General features: G+C 45.3%; 1 protein-coding gene across 2 annotated transcripts in view; it reads left to right on the top strand.

The window, feature by feature from the left end:
* The window catches only part of LOC143764955 (zona pellucida sperm-binding protein 1-like), a 150,159-nt gene that overhangs the window by 33,324 nt on the left and 91,639 nt on the right, over positions 1-25,196 (top strand). For both annotated transcript variants that reach the window (XM_077251107.1, XM_077251108.1), the window contains exons 2-6: positions 13,401-13,522; positions 14,746-15,172; positions 15,249-15,392; positions 15,820-15,995; positions 16,067-16,161. In XM_077251107.1, the coding sequence (XP_077107222.1) occupies positions 13,401-13,522; positions 14,746-15,172; positions 15,249-15,392; positions 15,820-15,995; positions 16,067-16,161 (964 nt within the window). The remainder of the gene's footprint in view (positions 1-13,400; positions 13,523-14,745; positions 15,173-15,248; positions 15,393-15,819; positions 15,996-16,066; positions 16,162-25,196) is intronic.

The raw sequence follows: 25,196 nt of genomic DNA, 5'->3' as shown, positions 1-25,196 counted from the left end.
TAAACCATGGATGACAGCGACAACCATCAAGACCTGGAACAGCAGCCTAGGCAGCAGCACCAGCGCCACCACAAATAGTAATTGGAGATTCCTAAAGACAAAGACAGGAGAAGTGGGTCCAGCGGCCACTCTACACAGCGCAGCAGATCTGCTACACTGAGCAAGCCGCCATTCCTGGATCTTCTTCCACAACAACCTATTCCCCCCTCCAGAACCGGTACCTGCATCCGCATCTGAATGGTAAGTGATCATCGAGAAAGTTCTCTATTCTAATGGGGTTCCTTCTCTTCAGTTACTAGGAAAAGAGAGCGGGGAAAATGAAAAATAGGTGCTGTCCTACTTGTAACAAAGCTTTGCCGGTATCCTGGAACAAAAAGCTTTGTAACTCCTGTAGTCAACAGATATGTAAGGAAACCTCAGATTTTGCCTCTGAACTTCTGATCTGATTACAGACTTTAGTTCAAAGTGCCTTTACATCCCTTAGTAAAGGGGGAAAAAATAAAGAAAAAGGAAGCAGTATACTCTCAATCTGACCGTTCTACCTTGGAAGACGGTGACTCGTATAGATCCGATTTCTCCTCATCTTCCTCAGATGAAGAATCAGGTCGCCACTAGTGAGCATTCCGATACTGCAAGTATCGGGTATCGGCCGATATTTGCTGTATCGGAATTCCGATACCGAGTTCCGATATTTTTGCGATATCGGGAATCAGAAGTGTGCGGTGCGTATGGTTCCCAGGGTCTGGAGGAGAGGAGACTCTCCTTCAGGCCCTGGGATCCATATTCATGTAAAAAATAAATAATAAAAATAAAAAATATTGATATACTCACCCCTCCGGCGGACCCTGGACCTTAGCGATGTAACGGCAGCCTCCGTTCCTAAGAATGAGTGAGTGTAGGGCCTGCGATGACGTCGCGGCTTGTGACTGGTCGCGTGAGCGGTCACGCGACCAATCACAAGCCGCGACGTCATCAAAGGTCCTTCACTCTGCATTCTTAGGGAACGGAGGCAGACGCTTGGACCGGTGAGAGCCGGGGCCGTCAGAGGGGTGAGTATATCAATATTTTGTATTCTTTATTTTATACATGAATATGGATCCCAGGGCCTGAAGGAGAGTTTCCTCTCCTTCAGACCCTGGGAACCATTCCGATATTTTGTGTCCCATTGATATGCATTGGTATCGGGTATCGGTATCGGCGATATCCGATACTTTTTGGGTATCGGCCGATCCAATCCGATACCGATACTTTTGCATATCGGAAGGTATCGCTCAACACTAGTCACCACTGCTTTCCCTTAGATTAAGTAGATACCCTAGTGAAAGCTGTGAGATCTACTATGGGAGTAGAAGACCCTCGTCCTGAGAGAACTGCGCAGGATATAATGTTTGGGGGATTGGGACAGAAAAAAAGGAAAGCTTTTCCCTTAAACCTGAATGTCCAAACCCTAATAAAGAAGGAATGGGGGGAAAAACAGACAGAAGAAACTCCTCAGTACCTTCTATTAAAAGGAAATATCCTTTCGAAGAGGAAGCGTCCACATTCTGGGACAAAGCTCCTAAACTGAATGTTGCCGTAGCCAAAGCCTCAAAAAAATTCACCCTCCCCTTTGAGGATATGGGTACACTGAAAGACCCCTTAGATAAAAAGGCAGACACCTTTCTTAAAGGGGTTTGAGAATCAGCAGGGGGTAATTTGAGACCAGCTGTAGCAGCGACATGTACCTCCAGATCCCTAATGGTATGGGTAGACCCAGTAGTGTAGCTACCGGGGGGCAGAGGGTGTGGGCGCCCTGGGCCCGGTGCTCTGAGGGGGCCCACCCGGAGCTACGCTACTGTAACTGTATAGGTGGGTGCAGCGCGCCGATGCAGTTACATTCTGGTGCACAGCAGGGAGAATCGATCTCCCTGCTCTGCCGCCTGGCCGCTGTGCAGCCCATGAGCAGGCGGGGGGGCCTGGTGCCAGCAGTGGGCCCCCCGCCATCGGAAGATCAGCTGTACCGGCATTTAGCCGATACAGCTGATCGCAATGATGGGAGAAGGAGCACTGCGCTCCTTTTCCCATCATCCCCCTGTCAGTGTCGGCGTCTGACGTCGACGCGACTGACAGCGGGCGCAATGATGTCACTGCCCGGCGCCTGCTGTCAGGAGATCAGCGGGAGCAGCGCAGGGACCAGGATGGAGAGGTGAGTATTTTATTTATTTTTTGGGTGCTGCTGCCTTATTACAGAGTCTGTCTATGTGGGGGTCCTTATTACAGGGTCTGTCTTTGGGATCTGCAGCCTTATTACAGGGTCGGACTATGTGGGCTGCCTTGTTACAGGGTCTGACTATGGGGGTGCTGCCTTATTACAGGGTCTGCCTATGGGAGTGCTGCCTTATTACAGGTAATGCCTATGGGGCTGCCTTATGTTATAGTCTGCCAATGGGGAGTGCATTATACTATATTGTGGACTATTTGGTGCATTATGCTACTGTATATGAAGGCTATCTATGGGGCCATCATACAGTGTGGAGATTACAGTGAGGGAGTCATCTTACAGTGGAGCCATCAAACAGTTTGGGTGGTACTATACAGTGAGGGGGCATTATATGGTGTATAAGAGAGCATCATGCTGTGTATAGGGGAGCTGTACGGGGGGAGACTCACGACATTATTAAATGTAAAGTGGGCACTTATTATTATAGGGGAACTCTGGTTACTGTGGCTATTAAAGGGGCACACACGGCATTACTTTCTAGGGGGCAAAATATGGGCACTGTTTTCTAGGGCACTTGCACCCTGAATTACTATATTGTAGAGGGTTGCTTTAGAATTTAGAGGGCACAGAGAACCACAAAGCAGGGGCAGTAATAGGGACGCATCAGCGGCTCAGTATTGGGGTATCAGGTGCTGTAGGACACATACAACAGCAGTGGCTCAGTATTGGGGTATCAGCAGGATGAGGAGTTTGTGCAGGTTGGGAATAGATGGTGATGGGGCTGGAATATGAGAAGTGAAATGTGTCTTTGTTGTATTCTCTGCAGGTGAGTCGTGACTAGAAGTTGTCATGTCGGTCTGGGCCAGATGGGAAAAGACAGGAAAAATGAATGATTCCATCAGAAAGAACGTCAGCGGTAAGACATTATCTGCAACTGTGCTGTGATCTCTTATATGTTCTGTAGGACTGGTATCTACCACTGACCATATGGAGGTAATAACCATGTTGGTCTTTATATAGAGCTGATCTTCAGTGACATCTGTCATCTGCTGAGGTTCTCCTCCACTATTAGGGTGCGTCACCGAGTTGTAATCATGGTTACCTGGTTAGGGGCCCACTCAGAAGTTTCAGAAACAGATTACAGATGGCACACCCAGAAACAAAATATTAGAATCTATACCTGTAATAACGGATACAGCAGCTTTTTTAGCGGATTCTGTCTGCTTAACATCTAAGTCTGCAGCCCTCTCTAATTCCGCCTAGGAGAACCCTATGGCTTAAAAGCTGGCCAGGGGATCTTCAAACAAAACTTAAGTTACCGGTATGTTCCATTCCCTGCAAGGGAAAATTCTTGTTTGGTGAAACTCTGGATGATGTACTCCAGAAAGCGGGAGATAAGAAAAAGGGGTTCCCGAGCCTGGGACCGAAAATTCTTCTGCAGAAGACCCCCCCCCCTCCCCTTCCCCCCAGAGTGCAAAATAGATAGGATGAAGGAAGGAGGACAGGGGGTGCCTTTTTGGTAACTCTTCCTGAGACAAAAAACCCTCTAAGTGACATTCTCACCAGGGTGGGGGGAGACTAGCTTCATTCCTTCCAGCCTGGGAAAAATATCAAACAACTCATGGATTCTAAATCTAATAAAGTCTGGGTTGAGAATAGATTTTTCCTCTCTAAAACCCCCCCCAAAAAAAAATTGTGGTAACCCGACCAAGATACTCAGCGACAGAACAAAGAGCTCTAGAAAACTACATCTTAACCCTGCTGCAGAAATCAGTAATACAGGAAATTCCCCCCAAGAAACAGGGAGGGGATTCTACTCCCCATTAAACTCAAGATGGAATCAATACAAATCCACCATAAAAATATTATTTCCGAACTGCTTCATGATCGTGTTAGGTCTCAGCGATGCATATTACCATGTTCCTATCCACAAACAATCCCGAAAATTTCTCAGGCAGTCTCCATAAATGGACAAATATGAGAATTCCAGTACAAAGCGCTCCCCTTTGGGATATCGATAGCTCCCCGGGTGTTCACAAAGATGGTGGCAGAAATGATGTCTCATCTAAGGGAGCAGAACATATTAATAATCCCTTACTTAGACGATTTTCTCATAGCAAGCGACTTGGCCCAAAACTGCAGAAAGCAGGTGGACAGAGTAATAAGAGCCTTGACAAACATGGGCTGGCTTATAAGCATAAAAAAGTCAAGGTTAGAGCCCTGCAGGATCCAAGAATTTTTAGGGTTAACATTGGACTCTCACATCCAAGAGTGCCGGCTTCCAGTCCGCAAAACAAGAGCACATTATGTGCATGCTAGCAAGAACTCTACACAATCCCTCCATGACATTGAGGAAAGCAATGTCGCTATTGGGCTCCCTTTCATCATGCCTATCAGCAGTACACTGGGCACAATTACACACGAGAGCTTCAATGGGATATACTAGAAAAGCAATCGATACTAAAAAATCATCTAGAGGGCCACATAACTCTAAATTCCTCCTCTACTCATTCCCTACTCTGGTGGGGAAAACAACCTATCCAGGGGGATCCCCTGGATGACAAAAGTATCCCACCGATGCAAGTCCAATGGGTTAGGGAGCTCACATGGAGAACAAGGTTGCTCAGGGGGATTGGGGAAGTCAGGAACTAACAGCCACCTCAAACCAGAAAGAGCTTTGGACTGTGGCTCAAGCTCTTTTATTTTTTTTCTGCCTTACATACGCGGACATCATGTCCGTATATTTTCAGACAACCAAGTAACAGTGGCATATATAAGCCATGAGGGGAAAACCAGGTCTCGAACCTATTGTCCCTCTCTGCACTACATATCCAAAGATCAAAGAATCAGAAAGCAGATTATCTGAGTCGTACTCAACTGAAACAGGGTGAGTGGATTCTAAATCAGTCCGTTTTCAACCAAATTACAAAAATGTGGGTAACTCCTGCAATAGATTTGTTCGCCAATTTCAAAAACAAAATAAGGGTATTCTGCTCCCTAAACCCCAAGGGGAATCCTCGGGTGCTAGATGCTTTCTTAATTCCGTGGACTCCCAACCTAACATATGCCTTTCCCCCGATTATCCTGATTCCGGAAGTTATACGGTAAGTCAGAGAAGACAAAGTGAAAATGATACTTATAGCCCCATTTTGTCCAAAAAGAACCTGGTTTTCCTGGCTCAGAATACTATCGATCCCCGACCCCTGGATCCTACCTGATCTTCCGGACCTTCTATATGAGGGACCAGTATTCCATCCTCATGCATGAACCTCCATTTAACAGCATGGAATTTGAACGGGGACTGCTGAGAGAGGTTTATCGAAGAATTTGTCTACATTATTAAAAAGTAGGAAACCAGTTATTACTAAAGCATATGGGAAAACCTGGAAAAAGTTTTTATCTCCAAAGTAAAAGTTCAGGATGGGGCTTCAATTAGTAAAATACTGGAATTCCTACAAAAAGGTCTGGAACAAGGCTTAGCAGTCAGTACTTTAAAGGTACAGGTGGCAGCCTTGGGTGCCCAATACAATCAGGACATTGCAGGCAACCCATGGATAACAAGGTTCATTAAAGCTGCAGCAAGATCTAAACCTCTAGCCACACAAAAGCTACCTTCATAGGATCTGAATCTAGTCCTGTCCACTCTAACAGGTCCTCCATTTGAACTCATAGAGACAATTCCCCTTAAGATCTTATCCCTAACAAACATTCTCCTGGTAGCTATAATGAGTCGCCCTACCAGGCCAGCGGGGTACTCTGTACCTGGTCCAGTCTTAAAGGGAATGTCATGGTGGCTGCAACCCGGTCCGTGGCCCTGGGCACCCAATTAAAGGGAATGGTCTTTAAGGGGATTTGAATGTCTATGTTCATGACTCCACCTGTGATGTTTGGTCAGTTGGGACCGACGCCGCTTAAAGGGGTCCTCTGGGGAGATGGTGTGGCGGCTAGATGGTGACGCTTCCCACAGGTGAGGAGGGGTCCCTAGGGTTTCCCAAGTGTATGGCGAGATGGTGTAAGCCGATAAATGAGCAAAGAATGAGCACACCGGTTTGCAAAGTCTTTTCCATGGTTTACTGAAGTTGTCACAGTCCTCAGTCCAGGGTACCAGGTGTAGGGTAGCTGTAGGCTGGCCGGCTTGGAGGCGCAGGGCCGCGCTTAGTAACCCGATGTTTACCCTGGTTACCAGCGTAAATGTAAAAAAAAAAAAACAGTACATACTCACCATCTGATGTCCGTCAGGTCCCTTGCCGTCTGCTTCCCACACTGACTGAGCGCCGCAAAGTGAAAGTGAAAGTACAGCACAGCAGTGACGTCACCGCTGCGCTCTGCTCTCACTGTACGGCGGCACTCAGTCAGAGCAGGAAGCAGACGGCAAGGGACCTGACGGACATCAGATGGTGAGTTTGTACTGTTTGTTTTTTTTGGTAACCAGGGTAAACATCGGGTTACTAAGCGCGGCCCTGCTGCTAAAAGATATCTGGTTCAATACCTAGAATCTACCCAGGGGTATAGGAAGGAAGGCTCGGTTTGTCTGCTTCCAGGGACCCAGAAAGGGATTCAAAGCATCCAAGGGTACCTTGGCACGGTGGATAAGGGATGCAATAGCCTTGGCATATTCATCTCTTATGGGGAATACCGTCCCAGATGACTTAAAGGCTCATTCCACAAGGGCCATAGCAACCTCATGGGCTGAGAGGTCAGAGGTATCAATAGAACAAATCTATAAAGCGGCCACCTGTCATCACCGGCAACCTTCTTCAAACACTATAGATTAAATCTAGCCTTTGTGTCTAACCTAACCTTTGGGAGAAGGGTTCTTCAGGCCGTGGTCCCTCCCTAAGCTTATAGTCTCTGTAATTCTCTCCATGGTGCTGTCATGGGGGACTGAGAAAGTCAGTTACTTACCAATAACTGTGTTTCTCAGAGCCCATGGCAGCACCGGCTTATTCCCTCCCGTCACGTGTGTGGTGAGCAACTTTTTTTTTTTTTTTTTGAGTTGTGTGTTTTGCATAAACACACTGTATATTCTGTTAAACAAATACAATATGCATACAATTTTCTTGTTATTTAACATGGAGGACCTCCGATGCTCTGTAAACCAACTGATGCAAGGGAGAGGTACCGCCCTTTTATCTGTAGGTTTCCTGTCCCTGAAGGGCGGATCCCCTCTCTCCATGGTGCTATCATGGGCTCTGAGAAACACTGTTATCGGTGAGTAAATACGATTTTTTTTGAGCAGTGTATATGACTCCTGGAATGTAAGTGTCATTGCTGGATTCAGTCTGTAGTACAGAACAGCACTGAGCAGCAGCAGATAGGAGTTGGCAATGAGAATGCAGCGCTGCGCATGTGCAGCGCCCCAGAGTCCTGGTTGTTGCAGTACTGATGCTCCGCCGCTAAGGGGGGCTATGGTACGTCTGATGGCACTGAAGGAGTTCACCTGACCAGGTATCACAGACACCAATACACTTCACAGTCTGGCCTCCAGGGGGAGCTAAGGGTGCTATGTATTAGGCCACTCCTCACAATCTGGTAAAACTGGGGGTTAGATAGGAAGTTAGTGAGAAGCTGACTGGGTTGGAACCAGGCAACATCCTGTGGCAGAGGGTGTTGCAGGGGAAGATTCAGGGGGGGTCCCTGTCAGGGGTGGGATCCTGACAGAGGCCTAGCGAACAGAAAAGAACGTTACGGGACCGCGCCTGCACTTCATCGCGGCGGTACCCCAAGAAAGGACAAGAAGCGAGGTTTATTGTGCTGAGTGAGAAACGAGATCAACGCAACAAGGAGAAACACCAGTAGGAGTCGTGCTGTAAGACGAGGCAACATCCTACTGAGGCGCGTAGCCGGTGGCCGGAATGCCGAGGAAGTATTGAGCTCCAGGCCTTACTTCAAACCTACGGCAGGACAGTCAGTTATAGGCGGGCTGTCTCACTCAAATCACCTAAGAAGACATAGGGGGCAACAGTTGGAGAGGGGCGACACTAGGGTCCCGGAAGAGCTCCGAGCAGGGGAGGACCACAACACACAAGTGCTAGAAGGTAGGCACAGATTTCCACCTGCAAAGGGAACTCTGGAGGTGCCATCGGACCGGCCGGACTCATGCAGCCCGGTTAACCGTATTCCGGACTGAGGATCCTGAAGCCTTCAGTAAAGAGGTAAAGAGACTGCAACCTGGTGTCCTCGTTATTTACTGCGACCTGCACCACACCACAACCTCACATCACTCTCCACCTTCATTGGACGTCCCTCAGCAGGGTCACGGGCCAGGTCTAGCCACCGTGACAACCCCAGAACTGAGACAGAGAGGCCCGGTACCGGGTACCCCTCGGCCCTGCGGCAGTGGGGGCACTCCACATGCACGCGAACACTGCAGCCACATTTATATAGTGTCATTGCCAGCTCTGATTGCTGGCTCCTGTCAGCCTTCATTTAGTTGTACAAACTGGATCTAGCAATAACACATTGAGCATAGCTGCCCTCACTTTAGTGCTGTCAATCAACATATGACCATGCACATTATACAAATTGAGGAAGCATATTGTGCCCTGAACCTATGGCCGTGCTGAGGGTGTGCTGAAGCCCCCTCATTGGCATAATTTTTTTTTGGGGGGGTCAAAAAACTATCAAGGGTGCAGCCAGTCTGAAGGCTGCATCGCAATCCTCCAACTGACAATCTCTTATGACGTTTTCAAAGCTCCATAGAAATGCATGCTGTTGCGCTCAGGTCAGGAGAGCAGACGGCCAGTCCGAGAACTACAATTCGATCCTCGCGCAGGTGACTGCTCCCTAAAAGCTATACTATAGACTCTGTATATTCTACTCTCCCTCCTTCCGATAGTCTTTCACATTTCCCACTGGTATAGTGTGTGTTGAACCTAACCACTGTAGCCAATCTCTGGCTTTTGCATTATCTTTCCATATTTGCCTTCCTTGGCCTCACAGAAACATGGCTAACACCCTCTGACACCGCTTCCCCTGCTGTGCTGTGTTACGGCAGCCTCCACTTCACCCACACCCTTCGTCCCGGCAACAGACATGGTGGAGGAGTGGGTCTTCTCCTTTCTTCTAACTGCACCTTTAACCCAATCCCACCTCTACCCTCCCTTATCCTCCCCTCTTTTGAAGTCCACTCTGTCCGCATCTACTCTCCCTCCAACCTCCAAGTGACCTCCAGGCCCAGCCACTGCCTTTATTGACCAATTCTCCACCTGGCTTCTTCACTTTCTCTCTGCTGACATTCCCACCATGGGTGACTTCAACATCCCTACTGATACCCCTCAGTAAACAGCCTCCTAACTTATGTCCCTTACTTCATCTTTTGGACTTACTCAGTGGTCCTCTTCAGCCACCCACACAGGACATACACTAGACCTGGTCTTCACCCGTCTCTGCTCTCTATCTAACTTTACCACCTCCCCTCTTCCTCTATCCGACCACCATCTGCTCACTTTCTCATCCCTGTCCTCCTCACCGGTCACCCATGACCAGCAACATGCGCACCCCTGCAGAAACCTTGCACACCTAGACTCCCACATGCTCTGACTCTATCCTACCACTGGCATCCATATCCTCACTCCACGACAGACACTGACACTGTTTTTTCTATAATGCCACTCTCACATCAGCTATTGACATGGTCGCCCCTTTCGTTCATGGCAGAGTGCAACTCATCAATAGACAACCCTGGCACAATAACACCAGTAAAAAGCTCTGGCAACTGTCCAGGGTTGCAGAGCGGCATTGGAAGAAAACACATTCGTAAGACGACTTCACTGCATTCACACAGGCAACACTCGCTTTTAAATCTGGTCTCACCTCTGCTAAACCGGCCTGCTTCACAACCCTCCCTATCCTACAACCCCAAACAGTTATTCAAAACCTTTAACTCCCTCATCCGCCCCTCACTGCCCCCTCCAACCTCCCTCATCTCTGCTGAGGACTTTGCCACACACTTTAAAAAATAAGATCGACCAAACAAGGCAAGTTTTCATTGTTTAACCACCACAACCCCTTTGCATACCAGACTAATGCCCAAACTCCATAACCTCCCTCTCCAAGATCACTGAAGGGGGGGATTAATTGTCTCCTCTCCAAATCGCACCTCACCACCTGTGCGCTTGACCCCATCCCACCTCCTTCCCAACCTCACCACCCCGCTTATCCCATCCCTAACCCACCTCTTCAACCTATCACTAACTTCTGGCACCTTCCCTTCTGCTTTCAAACATGCCACAATCATACCTATCCTTAAAAAGCCAACCCTCGACCCAACAGCTATGTCCAGCTATTGCCCAATATCGTTGCTCCCACTCTCTTCCAAACTCCTGGAGCAGCACATCCACGCTGAACTTTCCTCCCACCTCTCATCTAACTTGCTCTTTGACAATCTACAATCTGGTTTCTGCCCCCATTACTCAACTGAGACAACCTTGACCAAAATCACTAATGACCTACTTACAGCCAAAGCTAACTGACAATACTCTGTACTCCACCTTCTAGACCTGTCCTCTGCTTTTGACACAGTTGACCACTGCCTCCTACTACAGATCCTCTCCTCCTTTGGCATCAAAGACCTTCCCCTATCCTGGATCTCCTCATACCTTTCCAAGAGCACATTCAGCGTCTCACACTCCCACACTATCTGCTCATCCCACCCTCTCTCTGTTGGAGTCCCCCAAGGCTCTGTTCTAGGACCCGTACTCTTCTCAATCTACACACTTGGCCTGGGACAACTCATAAAGTCCCATGGATTCCAGTACCACCTTTATGCTGATGACACTCAGATCTACCTTTCCGGCCCAGACGTCACCTCTCTGCTGTCCAGAATCCCAGAGTGTCTAACAGCCATATCCTCCTTCTCCTCTCACCTTCCTCAAACTCAATGTGGACAAATCCTGAACTCCTCATCTTTCCTCCATCTCCTAGATCTTCCATACCTGACTTATCTATCGCTATTAACGACATCACGCTTTTCCCCCGTACCGGAAGTCCGCTGCCTCGGAGTAACCCTTGACGCTGCCCTGTCCTTCAAACCGCACATCCAAGCTCTTTCCACCTCCTGTCGCCTCCAGCTCAAAAATATTTCCAGAATCCGTCCTTTCCTCAACCATCAATCTACTAAAATGCTTGTGCATGCCCTCATCATCTCCCGCCTTGACTACTGCAACATCCTTTTCTTTGGCCTCCCTGCTAACACCCTTGCACCTCTCCAGTCCATCCTTAACTCTGCTGCCCGACTAATTCATCTCTCTCCTCGCTACTCCTCCGCTTCCCCTCTCTGCAAATCTCTTCACTGGCTCCCATTCCCTCAGCGTATCCAGTTCAAATGACTAATACTGACCTACAAAGCCATCCATAACCTGTCTCCTCCATATATCTCTGAACTAATCTCTCGATATCTTCCCACATGTAATCTACAGTCCTCCCAAGACCTCCTTCTCTCCTCCACACTTATCCGCTCCTCACCCAACCGCCTCAAAGACTTCTCCAGAATGTCCCCCAAACTCTGGAATTCTTTGCCCCAACACATCCGACTATCAACCACATTCGGATCCTTCAGACGAAACCTGAAAACCCACCTCTTCAGGAAAGCCTACAGCCTGCACTAACCCCGCTGCCTCCTCACCACTACTGAAGCTACCGCCTTACCAACACCGGTGCTCCTACAACCCTCAACCTATTGTCTCCATCCCCACCATCCTGTAGAATGTAAGCCCGCAAGGGCAAGGTCGTCACCCCTCTGTATCAGTCTGTAATTGTTAGTTTGCTTACTGTAAGTGATATCTGTAATTTGTATGTAACCCCTTCTCATGTACAGCACCATGGAATCAATGGTGCTATATAAATAATAATATTTTAAATGCCATAAAGCTGCACACATGCAAGTACCCTCTGGCCAGAATTGTGGGGGCTCTTACTGGAGTGTATGCAAAAGCGGTATCACAATTTTCTTTCTACTTTCTACTTTATATATCAATTTCTGGTGCTGGCTCAAAAAAAAAACCTTGCATAACTACAACTGCATTTGTGTTTCTAACATTATAGTATATATTATAGTGTGTGTGTATATATAGAATGCTCTCAGTCTGAGAGACAAAATAGGAATCTTGTGGGTTTGATACACACAAGATTCCTATTTTGTCTCTCAGACTGAGAGTACTCTATATACCGTATATATTTTTTTTCTACTGGCTAACACTGTACCAAACCACTTTTTTTTCGTTTAACATTATAGTAACATGATGGCCAAACAAGACTCTCTCTTGGGTTTTGCAGATTACTCAATGAGAAAGGCCTACAGTATACTTGTTTCTTGCACTTAGTGGAGATGGAGGATATGAATTCCAAATGGGTGATCATCTTTATTCTCCATTAGAGTGAGGGTGAATTAGATTCTTGTACAGAAGCACCAGCAGTTTGCTGGAAGACTGTACAAGGACCGCTCTTCCCTTAAAGTTGACCAGTAGCATCATTTTTGTACAAACTGCTGACAATTTTCTAAAATGAGTAATGGTGCATACCACTACCCTTCTGCTCCCCATCAGTGCCTCCCTGGCCTCTTATAATCTGTTTGAGGCTCCAGCAGTAATGTGCTGTCATCAGAGGTCATAACTGCAGGCCATGATGCACAGTAGAGGTCATGTGTTGACACATCGTAGCTGGATCTGGGTAAATGGACTGGTAGAACAATGAAAAGTCTATAGTAGAATGGAAGGAGACTTGTAAGTGGTGATACTTTCATTTAATATTAGAGGCTTTTATTTTTTTTTATATGCATGGAGAACCCTTTTTAGGATGGCAATGTTGGGACACATTTATTATTATAGCGCCATTTAGTCCATGGCACTTGACATGTGAAAAGGGGTATGCATAATAAAAAAAGTACAGAATTGTAAACAATACAAAAGTCATGACTGGTACGGGAGGAGAGAGGGATCACAATCTAAAAGATTGATTATATATAGGCTGGTCTCTCCATTTAGGATGCCTCTGACATTGTCATGGATACACTTGATTGAAAATGTAATGCCTAGATTGTATTGGTAAAAAATACTTTGTATTTAAGCCACATAAATGGTAATGTCGGGATATGATCTTAATTTAGGGGACCTAAATGGTAATGTTGGAAACGTGTTTTCTGTCTCTGGGGATTTTTTTTAAATTTTTTATTTTAACTTTTTTTTTTTTTTTCTCTCCACAGATGAGTTTGATATGGGCTATGACCTACATGGCTGTTTGTCAAAATGCGTTCTCTCAACACGCACTCCAAAAGGAGAAAGCATATTTTACATTTCTTACACAATATGCCAAGCTGTTCGGAAGGTGGGTGAAAGTATAACATCCGACTTCACAAATAATCCTAGGTTAAAGGGAACCTGTCAGGTCCCCCATGCCCTCCATTCCAGCAGCAGTCACACATATGTATGACTAAATTCCCTGACTAATCAACCCTTTATAATGTTGAATGTATATAAAGAGCAGCCAACAGCACTTCAATATTCAGATGCACGCTCCAGTCCAAAGACCCAATTGGAGATAAACAGTCCAGCACAAAAAAGGAACAGCATCCAGTCCGGGTGATGAAAAAAATCACAATACCTTTATTCTGCCATGATACAACGTTTCAACCAAAAAAGGTCGAAATGTTGCCTCATAGCAGAATAAAGGTATTGTGATTCCCCCCATCATCCAGACTGGATGCTGTTCTTTGTGTTGGATCCTGTATAATGTTGGTCAGTTAAATCAATGTTTTTTTTAAAAGAATTTATAGGGTCTGATTTTCCTATGCTAACTATTGCTTTGACTAGTCGATGGGGTGTTAGTTTCCACAGGATAGTCAACCCTCTTTGCTTATCATACCCCTGAGGGTGTGATAACATAATTTGCATGAGGTGGAGTCATCGCCAGCTCCTGTAAATCTCGCTCATGTGTGCGGCTCTTTTCGGCAGCATCACTTTGCCTCTGTAGCCGGGTGCACGATTTGCACAAGATTTTCAGGAGCTGGCAATGACGCCGTCTAGTGCAAATTATCGCACCCACAAGTATGTGATAACATGGAAACAGGGCTAACTATGCTGGTGAAACTAACACCCCATCGACTAGTAAAAGTCCTTATTGGCATAGGAAAAGCGGACCTTAAAATGCTTTTATTTTTAAACCTTGATTTCACTGAATAACATTAAACAGGGCTGGTTGGGCAGGGATTTTAGTAATACATATGTGAATGCTGCTGGGTTGGAAGGCATGGGGTACCTGAAAGGTTACCTTTTATAAAGGATGCAGCAACCACTGTCGACTAGCATTTATTGTCCTATACATGTCCTTGTCAGGTCCATGGTCACGCATAGATTCTTATCTGAGTTCTCGTTTACTATACAAAATTGAGCCACTAGTGGAGTCTGGTAAAGTATATTCTATAGGTACAAGTCGAACACTCAACTAATCTTGCTGTTCAATCAGAACCAACATCTAAATGCGTGAATGAGCAAGAAGATTTTTCATAAAGTATCTAGTGCCTAAAGGTTTGTCCTCTGCTCAACCCGTAGGAAGGAGAGTGGCTTCTTCTTATAAGACTGGTTGGCCAAGCAAAATCTGAAGACCTTGATCTAATTTGCCCGAAGCCAAAACTGAAACATCCAAGAGGAATGAATCATACACAGAGACCTCGCACTACAAAAATGTCTAAGCTCACTACTACTGGCCATCTTTGGAAAACGACACCATATAGAACATCTAAAAGCCCTACTGTAACTAGATTACCATTACAGACAACTACAATTAAAACTGCCAAAATTATAACTGGCAGAACCCATGAAGACACAGTTGTAACATGGCCAACAGAAGACTTCAGAACCACAGTGGTTGGTGCCACTAAAGATGTGGTTTCCCACTCTGGACAACAAAGTGAGGAATTGTCACAGAAAGTCACATCTTCGAAGCCTATGGACTGGATACCAATAACAGAGAGTCCTGGTAGTATTAAATTCACTGTCTGCATTTATCTACATTTTTGCGACTGTTCCTTTTGATACTTTTTTGAATTTTTCAGATACGTGGACTTCTTCAGAGTGTATAATTCCAAAAGGGAGGATAACTTGCCTGAATGCTACGGTATCTCGTGATGTGTGTTTAGGTTACAGTTGCTGCCATGACCCTGTAGACTCAATTAATCCTTGCTACTATGGACATACTAGTAAGTATTCGGAAATTGTTCCGTTTGTCCTAAAACATCTACTAGTGCAGTCTCGTGAGTATTCAATGCAAGTGACCATCTTTTTATAGCCTTTCTCAAACACGCTTCTCTCTGTACTTATGGCTTACAGAATTTATCTAACACCTGATGGTTATACCTTTTCTATAAGAGGTTATCAGAATACAGAAAACTGTAACTGTAAAAAAACACTGCAAAAAGCCATTCAACATGTAAAGTTAGGTGTCGATTTAATACATTTCTGCACCATAATATCATTCTGCAGTGTGGTTTTTGAGTTAAGAAATGTTTTTCTGCCAAATGGTCAGGTACAGCCTCAAAAATAGCTGGCTGTTACAAATTATTGGCATCAAACCGCTTTATACAAATGGATAGTATGCAATTTATAAATCCTTTTTGTTTCCTTCAGTAACCATTCACTGCTTTCCTGATGGGGTTTTCCAACTGATACTGTCTCGTTTTGTGACCAACCCTCCTCTGCGATTATCTTCCGTTGTTCTGGGTCCTGGCGCTTGTCCCTCTCCTAAAATGTTGGGAGATTTCCTGGAATTTAAAGGTCATCTATCCTCATGCAGCATCCTGCGGGTGAGAAACATTTCTCTATGACCTTTACAAGTCCTCTCTCATTGAGATTACTGAAGGTCTATTTCTTTCAGTTTCTCGAACGTCCGGTGTATGAATTGTTTCTAACTGCAAAGCAAGATGTTCTGGTCTCCCCTTTAGGATCTATCACCCGAGACAGCAGTCTCACGTAAGTGTTTCTCTAATATGTATGGACTTGTGCTGTTTCTATAGTGGTCTCTAATAAGACTATGTAAGACTTTACAAATGTTTTAAACTGTGACCTGTATAAGAGGTCCCAACATGAGGTCCTAACATTTGGTCCCATTTAGTTGCAAAGCTATAGTTTCACAGATACTTGTATTACTTTGGTATGTGCTGCCCAAATCCTGCTGGCTTTGTCGACAGGGGGTTGTCTCCATAATTGGACAAAGTTGGCTGATATTGCATCCTCATTAATTTCACTTTACAGGAGTGACACTGTCTTATACAATCAAAATGATTCAAGTAGACATTCTAATGCTCAAAGACCTCCGCCATAATCCAAACTTTCCATTCCTGTCTCCAAGACTTTTCTTGTGCTGGACCAGGTCTCTAAAACGTACTAGCCCAGTGAGCGGTTAATTTCCAGTGCCCATAATTTTAAGTATGCTGTAGAACACACCTTTTTAGGGGTCATAGTTTTGCATGTTTATCTTCACTTGTTAATAGATTTTTCAAAGAATTTAAAGTTTGAATTTTGGGCTTCTATGTTGAAAATAGAGATGGGAGATGCACCGTTTTGTTTAGAACGGTACAGGCTTTAATTTGAAATGTCACAAGCTTGTTTTAGTTTTTATGGAGTCAAAATCTAAATTTTGATGCTCTATTTTGAAAAGTGATTATAAAATTTTCAAAAAAGGCATATGTGTTACTTGAGTTCTTGGTTACATTTGTACAAGAATTCAAGTTGAGCTCTCCTTGGGATCATATTTTTAAGTGATTTTCTAAATAGTCTCATCATACGTTGCAATATTAAACATATGTGTAATTTTTTTTATGACACTAGACATGTGTTTTTTTAAGTTTTTAAATAGAGTATAGTAATTAAATCATCAAGCTATCAAATGAACTATTTTCAACAATTAATAGTAAGTCTGTAAACTAAGCTTTTATCAACAAGATGGGGCAGCATGGTGGCTCTGTGGTTGGCACTGCAGCCTTGCAGCGCTGGGGTCCTGGGTTCAAATCCCACCAAGAACAGCATCTGCAAGGAGTTTGTATGTTCTCCTCGTGTTTGTATGGGTTTCCTCCAGGCACTCCGGTTTCCTCCCACATTCCAAAGACCTACTGATAGGGAATGTAGATTGTGAGCCCCATTGGGGACAGCGATGATAATGTGTGCAAACTATAAAGTGCTGCAGAATGTTAGCGCTATATGAAAATAAAGGTTATTAAAGATTATTATTATTATTTATTATTATTATTAACAATTTGTCCCTTCTACTGGGTGAGCTTTTATCTTGTCCGCAAACTTACTAACAATGCTCATTTCCTTTTGTGTTGAGTATATCTGGCTGTTATGGTGTTTGGCTCTGTCTGAGTTATATCTGTTTTTTGTTTACTTTTAATGTGTGGTTTTTCTTGGATACACAAAGTATTGGGATGGACCAAAGGGTGCAGAAAAGACACTTCTACTTCATTTTCACAATCTTTGGAGAGTACATTAGCCGCCACCGGCGCCAATCATATTCACAGGTCACATAACCAGTTATGTCATCCATTGCCAATCTTGTGCCACCTTCAATATCTTCATGGACTTAACTGTTGTTGTTGAATTAAAAAAATTCTTGTTTATTTTTCACTCAATGGAATGAAAGTGTAGTATTGTTAAATCCCTTTAATGGATTCGGCTTCCTTTTGTTTTAACAAATTCTCCTCTTATTCATGGTTCTGGTTTGTACAGTACATAAACTCGATGTTAGGAATATTTTTCTCGCTCCAGTTGAAAAGTTGTATTGGTGTTAAGAATTGGTCTGAATATGGTCTGGCCGCTTTGATAATGGCTATATAGCCTTGCTGGCTCTGTGTTATTTTACCCGATATGTTGATCGCTATAACGACATTTGTTTAATAGGGGCTAGCAGCTGCTTTCTCCCGGTGTCTTGTGTGTGCTACTTGTTTTTAATATCTGTTGGGTGACTATGTTGTCACCATTGCTTCCTTGCCTTGCACTTTAATAAAGCAATCTTATTTAAAAGACATTAGGTTATCTTTTTGGATTCATTTCCTCCCCCCCGTTTGTATGGTTCTGGTTTGTACAGTACATAAACTCGATGTTAGGAATATTTTTCTCGCTCCAGTTGAAAAGTTGTATTGGTGTTAAGAATTGGTCTGAATATGGTCTTTTGGAGGCTAGCCTGAGCTGCAAGATGTTTCATGGGATTTCTTAAATCATCACATACACCTTTGACATGAGCTGTGGCAAAAAAGTGCCATTCAGCTTCCACTCAAATTTTTCTTGTGACGGCAGACATAATTTTAATAGTGTCGAAGAGCCATCTGAGAAGTAGACCTTGTATAAACTTGGTAGGATGTCAGATTTTGTCAGGGAAATCAATATATTTTTTTTAAACAAAGGAACAGTTATTGAATCATGATGTAAGCACTCGGATATCATAATTACACATTTCTATTTTATTTCTCCAGCCTCATTGTAATAGGCTGCAAAAGGGTGGACAGTTGCTTGTTCATTGTTCCTCATCATGTGAGCAACAAAGGAATAGTTCTCTGAAAAGTCTAAGCTTATTACTGCCTCACTGGGTTTGAGGTTTTCTTTGAGGTGATTATAGTATTCCAACTGTTGACGAACTATAAATGAGTGTTAAGGACTAGCCGCTACTAAAAAAAAAAGTACTACAAAGTCTTCTGTACTTTTAGGGATAGTGTCAAAAGTCTATTTGTCAATGAATATCCACTGTTTTTAAGTTATTTTATCTACCATAGCCTTATTTATTTTTTTTATTTTTTATTTTTTTTTGGGGGGGCGCATTACTGGAGTACATTGTTTGCAAATATTTAGGTGTCAGTCTGAAAGTCTTTTCTGGACACTTTATTTGAGACAGACATACTTTGTAATCACCAAGGTTGGACTAGCCAAACTGAATATCTTTCATCTTTCCTCCTTCTATCATAAACTTAGTATTCTGGTGTGCTGTACATGTATATGGATCGCCCCCCCAAGGGCAGTGGGGTATTCGGTACCGGGTCCTGCAGTTCACAGGGGGTTGTCACGGTGGCTGACCCGGTCCGTGGCCCTGGGATGTCCGTGTAAAAGGGAAAGGTCTTTAAAGGGTTAGAGTTTGTTTGTGATGCCACATGTGGTATTCCGTCAGGGTGGCCAACGCTGCTTTAAGGGGTCCACTGGGGTGATGTGATGGCAGCAAGATGGTATACCTTCCCACTGGTGAAGAATGTCCCCCAGGGCTTCCCGATGTGTAGATGGTCGTACGGTGAGAGGCGCGGAGAAGAACGAGGACACAAGGTTGCAGTCTCTTTACCTTTACTGAAGACTTCAGCATCCACAGTCCAAGGCACCAGATCACAGGGCAGGCAGAGTCCGGACGATTTGGAGGCAAGTCCAGAGTTCCCTTGTCCAGGTGGAAATCAGTAGCCTTCCCTTGCTCTGCGGTGGTGTAGACCCTTACTGCCTATGGCTTCACATAAGGGTCTCACAGATGTGGTGTTTCATTCTGTCGCCCATATCGGATAGGACAAAATCCGTATGACTGGTGACTTGAGCCTGTTTATAGGGTCTCTTAGGCCTCTTTCACATTTCCGTCGGTACAAGGCCGTCGCAAACCGTCGGCCCGACGTACCGATGGACGTTGTGCTAAATTCAGCACAACGTGGGCAGCGGATGCAGTTTTACGACGCATCCGCTGCCCATTGTGAAGAGCAGGGAGGAGGGGGCGGAGTTCCGACCGAGCATGCGCGGTCGGAAATGGCGGATCCGATGGACAAAAAAAAGTTCCCTTGAACGTTTTTTTGTCACGACGGACCACAAAAACACGACGCATCCATCGCACGATGGATAAGACGTGTGTCCATCCGTCGCAATCCGTCGTCCATTTAAGTCAATGGCAAAAAATGCATCCTGCGGGAACATTTGCAGGATCCGTTTTTTTGCTAAAACGACGGATTGCGATGGATGGCAAAAAACGGAAGTGTGAAAGAGGCCTTAGATAACCCGGCTCTGTAGGTGTCACCGTGCCTCCTGGGTGTAGGTGCGGACAGGTAACCTGCAATTAGCTGTCCTGCTGGTCTCTGAAAAAAGGCGTAGAGATCCTTACTCCCTCGGTGTTCCGGCTACTGGGACTCTGTGCCTCAGAAGGAGGCAGCCTGAGTAGGGCTGGTCCCCTTCTGGTATCCTCTCCTTTGCTTTCCTTCATGCTCGCTGTAATACAATTCTGCCTTTCAATGTCTCTTTCCGGGAGCTGCAGCTCTGAGGGCATGCACAGTTCCATTAACCTTCTGTCCTCCTCAGACTCTGGTCTGGAACTGAGCTAAGCTCAGCCAGCAACTAACTCGCTTTCCCCACAGGCTACCAGTTAATATATGTGGGGAGTGACCGAATAGGAGCAGAAGCTCCCCCAGGTGGCCTAGAGTGTGAAATGTGTTGCATGTTTGTGATACCTGGATGCAGTTATCCTTCCTTGCCTCCAAATGAAGCATCACTCTCCCCGAGAGGAAAGCAATACCACTGCGATGACCAGGACCCTGGGGCGCCACATATACACTGAGTGTACCACTACCACCAACCAGGACACAATTTTTAGGTCACAAGTCAGCAAATTTTGAAAATCCAAGTTTTGTAGAAGTTGAAATTGTGTTTGTGTGTTTTTTTTGTTTTTTGGTTTTTTTTAAAGAGCTTTAAAATTGGCAAGAACCAGCCTCTCTTGGACATGGTTTTTTGTTAACTTGCAGAAACGCACAATCTTTCCTGCCGGGCATAATTCGGCTCCCTTCATGACTACAGTGACTACCTTTCACTTTATCCACTATAGATTTATCTAATGCTTTTCCTTTCTTAGGATCAGGACAAGACATGAAACCTTTTTCTGTAACTAGAGATTTAGTTTTTCTAGCCATTCTATTGCTAATGTTAAATTCATTTTTCTATTCTTTTGCATGTCCAACTCTTTGGTAATGACGTTCTTATCATGAACTGTTCACTTCTCCTGAGAGTGAATTTAAATTTTTCTTTAAGCTGCAGAATGATCTCTGGGTCAGTGTCGCTTTTTCCCTTCCTCTTCTACTGTTTCACCTACCAGTTCTTGGGTCCGTTATTATTTAATTTTTATTTTTTTTCTGATTTTTCTAATTTTCTTTTGCAATAACCTGATAAATGCATACTTTTTCGCAATAGGTTCTTCTGTGTTAGAAAGTAATTTATTCAAATACTCTTGTTAAATCAAGATTTTTAAACTGGACAAATTTGGGAGATATGACTGAATTGACAGAGAGCAGTTTGAGAAGGAAGATTTGAGTGTTTTAAAAAGCTCCTCTCGCGGTCCAGTCAGCTCTGCGTTTTGTGAAGAAGCAGTAGAAGCATCCCTCCCACCTTCCCAATATCTATAAAAAAAAAAAAAAAAAAATATTTGATCTGGAAAACATAGACCCCACACTTTTACACCACAGGCTGAACAGATCTGAATTCAAGATTTTTCGAATTGACAGTTTAATATAGGGTTGGTTTTTTTTGCAAATTTAATATCATATTGAGTTTTCGGACTTAAAGGGCCACTGTCACCCCCCTCCTACTAAAAGAGCCACCTTGTGCAGCAGTAATGCTGCATTCTAACAAGGTGGCTCTTTTAGTTTTTGGTTCAAGTATTCCCAAAATTAAAACGTTTTGAAACTTATCCAAAATACCTGTCTTTAGCCAGGGAGGCGGGTCCTCACTCCCCAGCTTGGACCGCTACTCTGCCGTCACTCCAATCTTCAGGGGCTTTCGGCGCCACCCCCTTAGCGCTGTTTACGCTTCAAAACCGGCGCCTGCGCTGTGTACTACTGTGCTGCGCAGGCGCAGTATGCTCTGGCCGTCTGACGTTCCAGCCAGGCTTGCAGACTGCGCCTGTGCGGGCAGTGCGGCCACCCACCTTTGGAATCCCAGCCCCGCAGTGTTATGCATTATGCACAGTGCGGGGCTAGGATTCCTGGGCATGCGCACTGCGTTTGTCAGCCTGTCACCCAGGTCCCCCGCCTTACGGCGTCTGTATACTGTACTGTATACTGTATGAGGAGGCACGATCAGCTGAATACAGTATACAGACGCTGTAAGGCGGGGGACCTGGGAGACAGGCTGACAAACGCAGTGCGCATGCCCAGGAATCCTAGCCCCGCACTGTGCATAATGCATAACACACTGCGGGGCTGGGATTCCAAAGGTGGGTGGCCGCACTGCCCGCACAGGCAGGGGTTTTTTTTTCCCCATTTCTCAATCTTGTCTCTTGCCTGAGTTATGAGGAGAAATGTAAAGGCATGCAACACAGATATTCACATTTTTTTTTCTCTAGTCACCTTTCACGACAGCATAGGAGGTTGTCTCCACGCCCTAATGGGGGACAGGAAGCACAAATAGGTTTTTTGTTTTGTCCGTATACTGTGTGGCCGGCAACGCAGTGTATCTGTTTTTAGCCAGGCAGTGGTGGTCGTGGGTTCTGCTTTCTTCCTCCGTACTGCTCCAGTCTTCCTGCTTCTAGTGGATTTGGGACCTTCCTGGCCCTCCTGCGCGCCCGCTAGGGGTAAAGTGGGCCAGTGATTCCCATAGCCAGAGGCCTTCCAGAGCTCTCCGGCTTCCTCCCCCTCAGTGCACACTGTTCGGCGACCCAAAAGTGAGGTTATAACTATGCACGAGTCCCTTCCGGGCCTTGCGTTCCACTGTGGAACGCATGCACTTCCGGTTTCGGCTTTTTACAACCTCCCGCTCCCCAAAAGGCGTGCAGAGCATGCTGAACCCGTGGATGCCTGCTCAGGACTCGGATGAGGAGGAGGGAAAATTTATATGGCGCTGGGGGCAGGGTTTATTCCTATATAAATCTGCCGGAAGATTCCTCCAGGTAAGGCTAATCCCTACAGTATGGATGGTGTCTGCTTCCTGCCCTGCATCTGCAGAGCCCAGTGTTGCTCCAGCCTCAATAAGTCTGTGGAGAGGGGGTGTTCCTAGCCCTGGGTCCTGGGTACAGTGCAGTAGTGGGGTCCCTTTTTGGTTAACTTCTCTCCCTTTATCTTCCAAGGGAGTCAAGTCTGCCGACAAAAACCCTGCTAAGAAGGTCCTCAAGTGTGCCGTCTGCAATAAGAAGCATCCCTCTCATTGGGAGAAGAAGCTATGTCAGGAGTCTACGGATAAGGTGTTCAGGGCTGAACATCCCTGACTCATAGATGAAATGCGTACCCTGGTCAAGCAGGAGGTTGTCCTCCTTAGCTACCCTTACACCTCCTCCTTCTCTGGGGCCATCCCCCCTAAGAGAAAGATCCAAATTGAAGATTCTGACCCAGATTGTGAGGGGTCTTATGGCTCAGCTTCATAAAAATGGGAGGAATCCTCATCCCATAAGATATTGGAGGCTAAGAAATATCTTCTCTCCACAGCATAGGAGGGTCCTCCAGCCTCCAAGCAGATTTCCTGAGTTGCCGGGACATACAGCTGGGAGAATGGAGCCTGAACCAGGGAATCTTCCAGATGCTGGTAGCAAGATGGGGTCAACCAGATATCAGCTTATTCGCCTTAAGCAAAAATACACAGGTTGAAACCTATTTCTCCCTGAATCAAAGGGATAAGTCCAGCTGAGTGGATGCCTTCACTCAGCAGTGGAACTTCCAGTTAGCCTATGTGTTTCCTCCGATTCCGATGCTGGTGAGGACTCTATGGAAGATCAGGTACCATCCTAGTGGCTCCTATGTGGCCAAGAAGGAGCTGATTCTGCCTTACCATCGATCTTCAGGTAGACAGTCCAGTTCAGTTACCACTCGCAGGGACCTCTGCATCATCTGGATCCTCAAAAACTGAAATTAGCTGCTTGGTTACTGAGGCCCAGGTGCTACGCGCACAGGAGCTTTTGGACAAAGTAATTCCTAATCTATTCCACACCAACATTTCACAAATTTTGGACTTCTTACAGAAGGGGTTAGAATTGGGCCTCAAGCCTAGTACCTTGAAAGTTCAGGTCTCTGCCTTGAGCTCTATTTGATCAGGACTTGGCTAACTATTGTTGGATTAAAAGGTTCATGGTGTCAGCCCTTAGACTAGTCCCAGGAAGCAGTTTGTTATCCCCTCATGGGATCAAAATGTAGTCCTCAAAGGTCTCACACAAACTCTGTTTGAACCTCTATCCTCCTGTACCCCTCAGCTTCTGTCTTTCAAAGCAGCCTTCTTAGTCACTATAATTATGGCAAGACGAATAGGGAATTCAGGCATTTTGTAAGAGAACTTTATTTAATAATTGGAGACTATTGTACAGTTCTCAATCTTGATCCGTCTTTTCTGCCCAAGGTAGTGTCTGATTTTCACTGTTCTCAGGACTTCGTCCTCCCCTCCTTTTTCCAGAATCCAACAAATGCAAAGGAAGAGGAATTCCATACTCTCGATGTTAAGCGTACGATTTTGCACTACCTACAGCAAACCAAATCATGGAGAATTGATCAGAATTTTTGTTCATCCATCGGGTCGAAATAAGGGAAAGAAGGTGGCAAAGAGTAGCATTGCGAACTGGATCAAAAAGGCTACATCTGAAACATATTTAGCCCAGAATGACACACACCCCCCCTTCCCCTCTGCGGTCAAGGCTCATTCTACAAGGTCTACCTCAGCCTCCTGGGCTGAAAGAGCTGTCGCATTTACCGAGCAGATTTGCAGGGTTGCTACATGGTCTGCACTTTACACCTTTACAAGACACTATAGATTGGACTCATTGTCCAATAGGGATTTAGCCTTCAGCCGAAAGGTTCTTCAGGCCATTGTCCCCCTGCTAGTGGAGAATTGGTTGGTATTCCTCCTATGCTTTTGTGGAAGGTGACTAGTGAAAATAGAATTGGTCTTAGCAGTAATTCGGTTTCTAGGAACCTTCCACGACAGCATTACTTCCCTCCCCTATGTTCCTTGGATAATTCCTGGGAATCTAAAGGTAACCAGTGCTATGGTGTGTGTTGCAGGTCACTGGCGAATAGGAGGTGGCACCTTTCTGC

This window comes from Ranitomeya variabilis, chromosome 4 (genome assembly GCF_051348905.1).
Source record: "Ranitomeya variabilis isolate aRanVar5 chromosome 4, aRanVar5.hap1, whole genome shotgun sequence".
Classification (NCBI taxonomy): Eukaryota; Metazoa; Chordata; class Amphibia; order Anura; family Dendrobatidae; genus Ranitomeya; species Ranitomeya variabilis.
The sequence above is the reverse complement of the archived record's forward strand: the minus strand, read 5'-3'. Positions and strand labels throughout refer to the sequence as shown.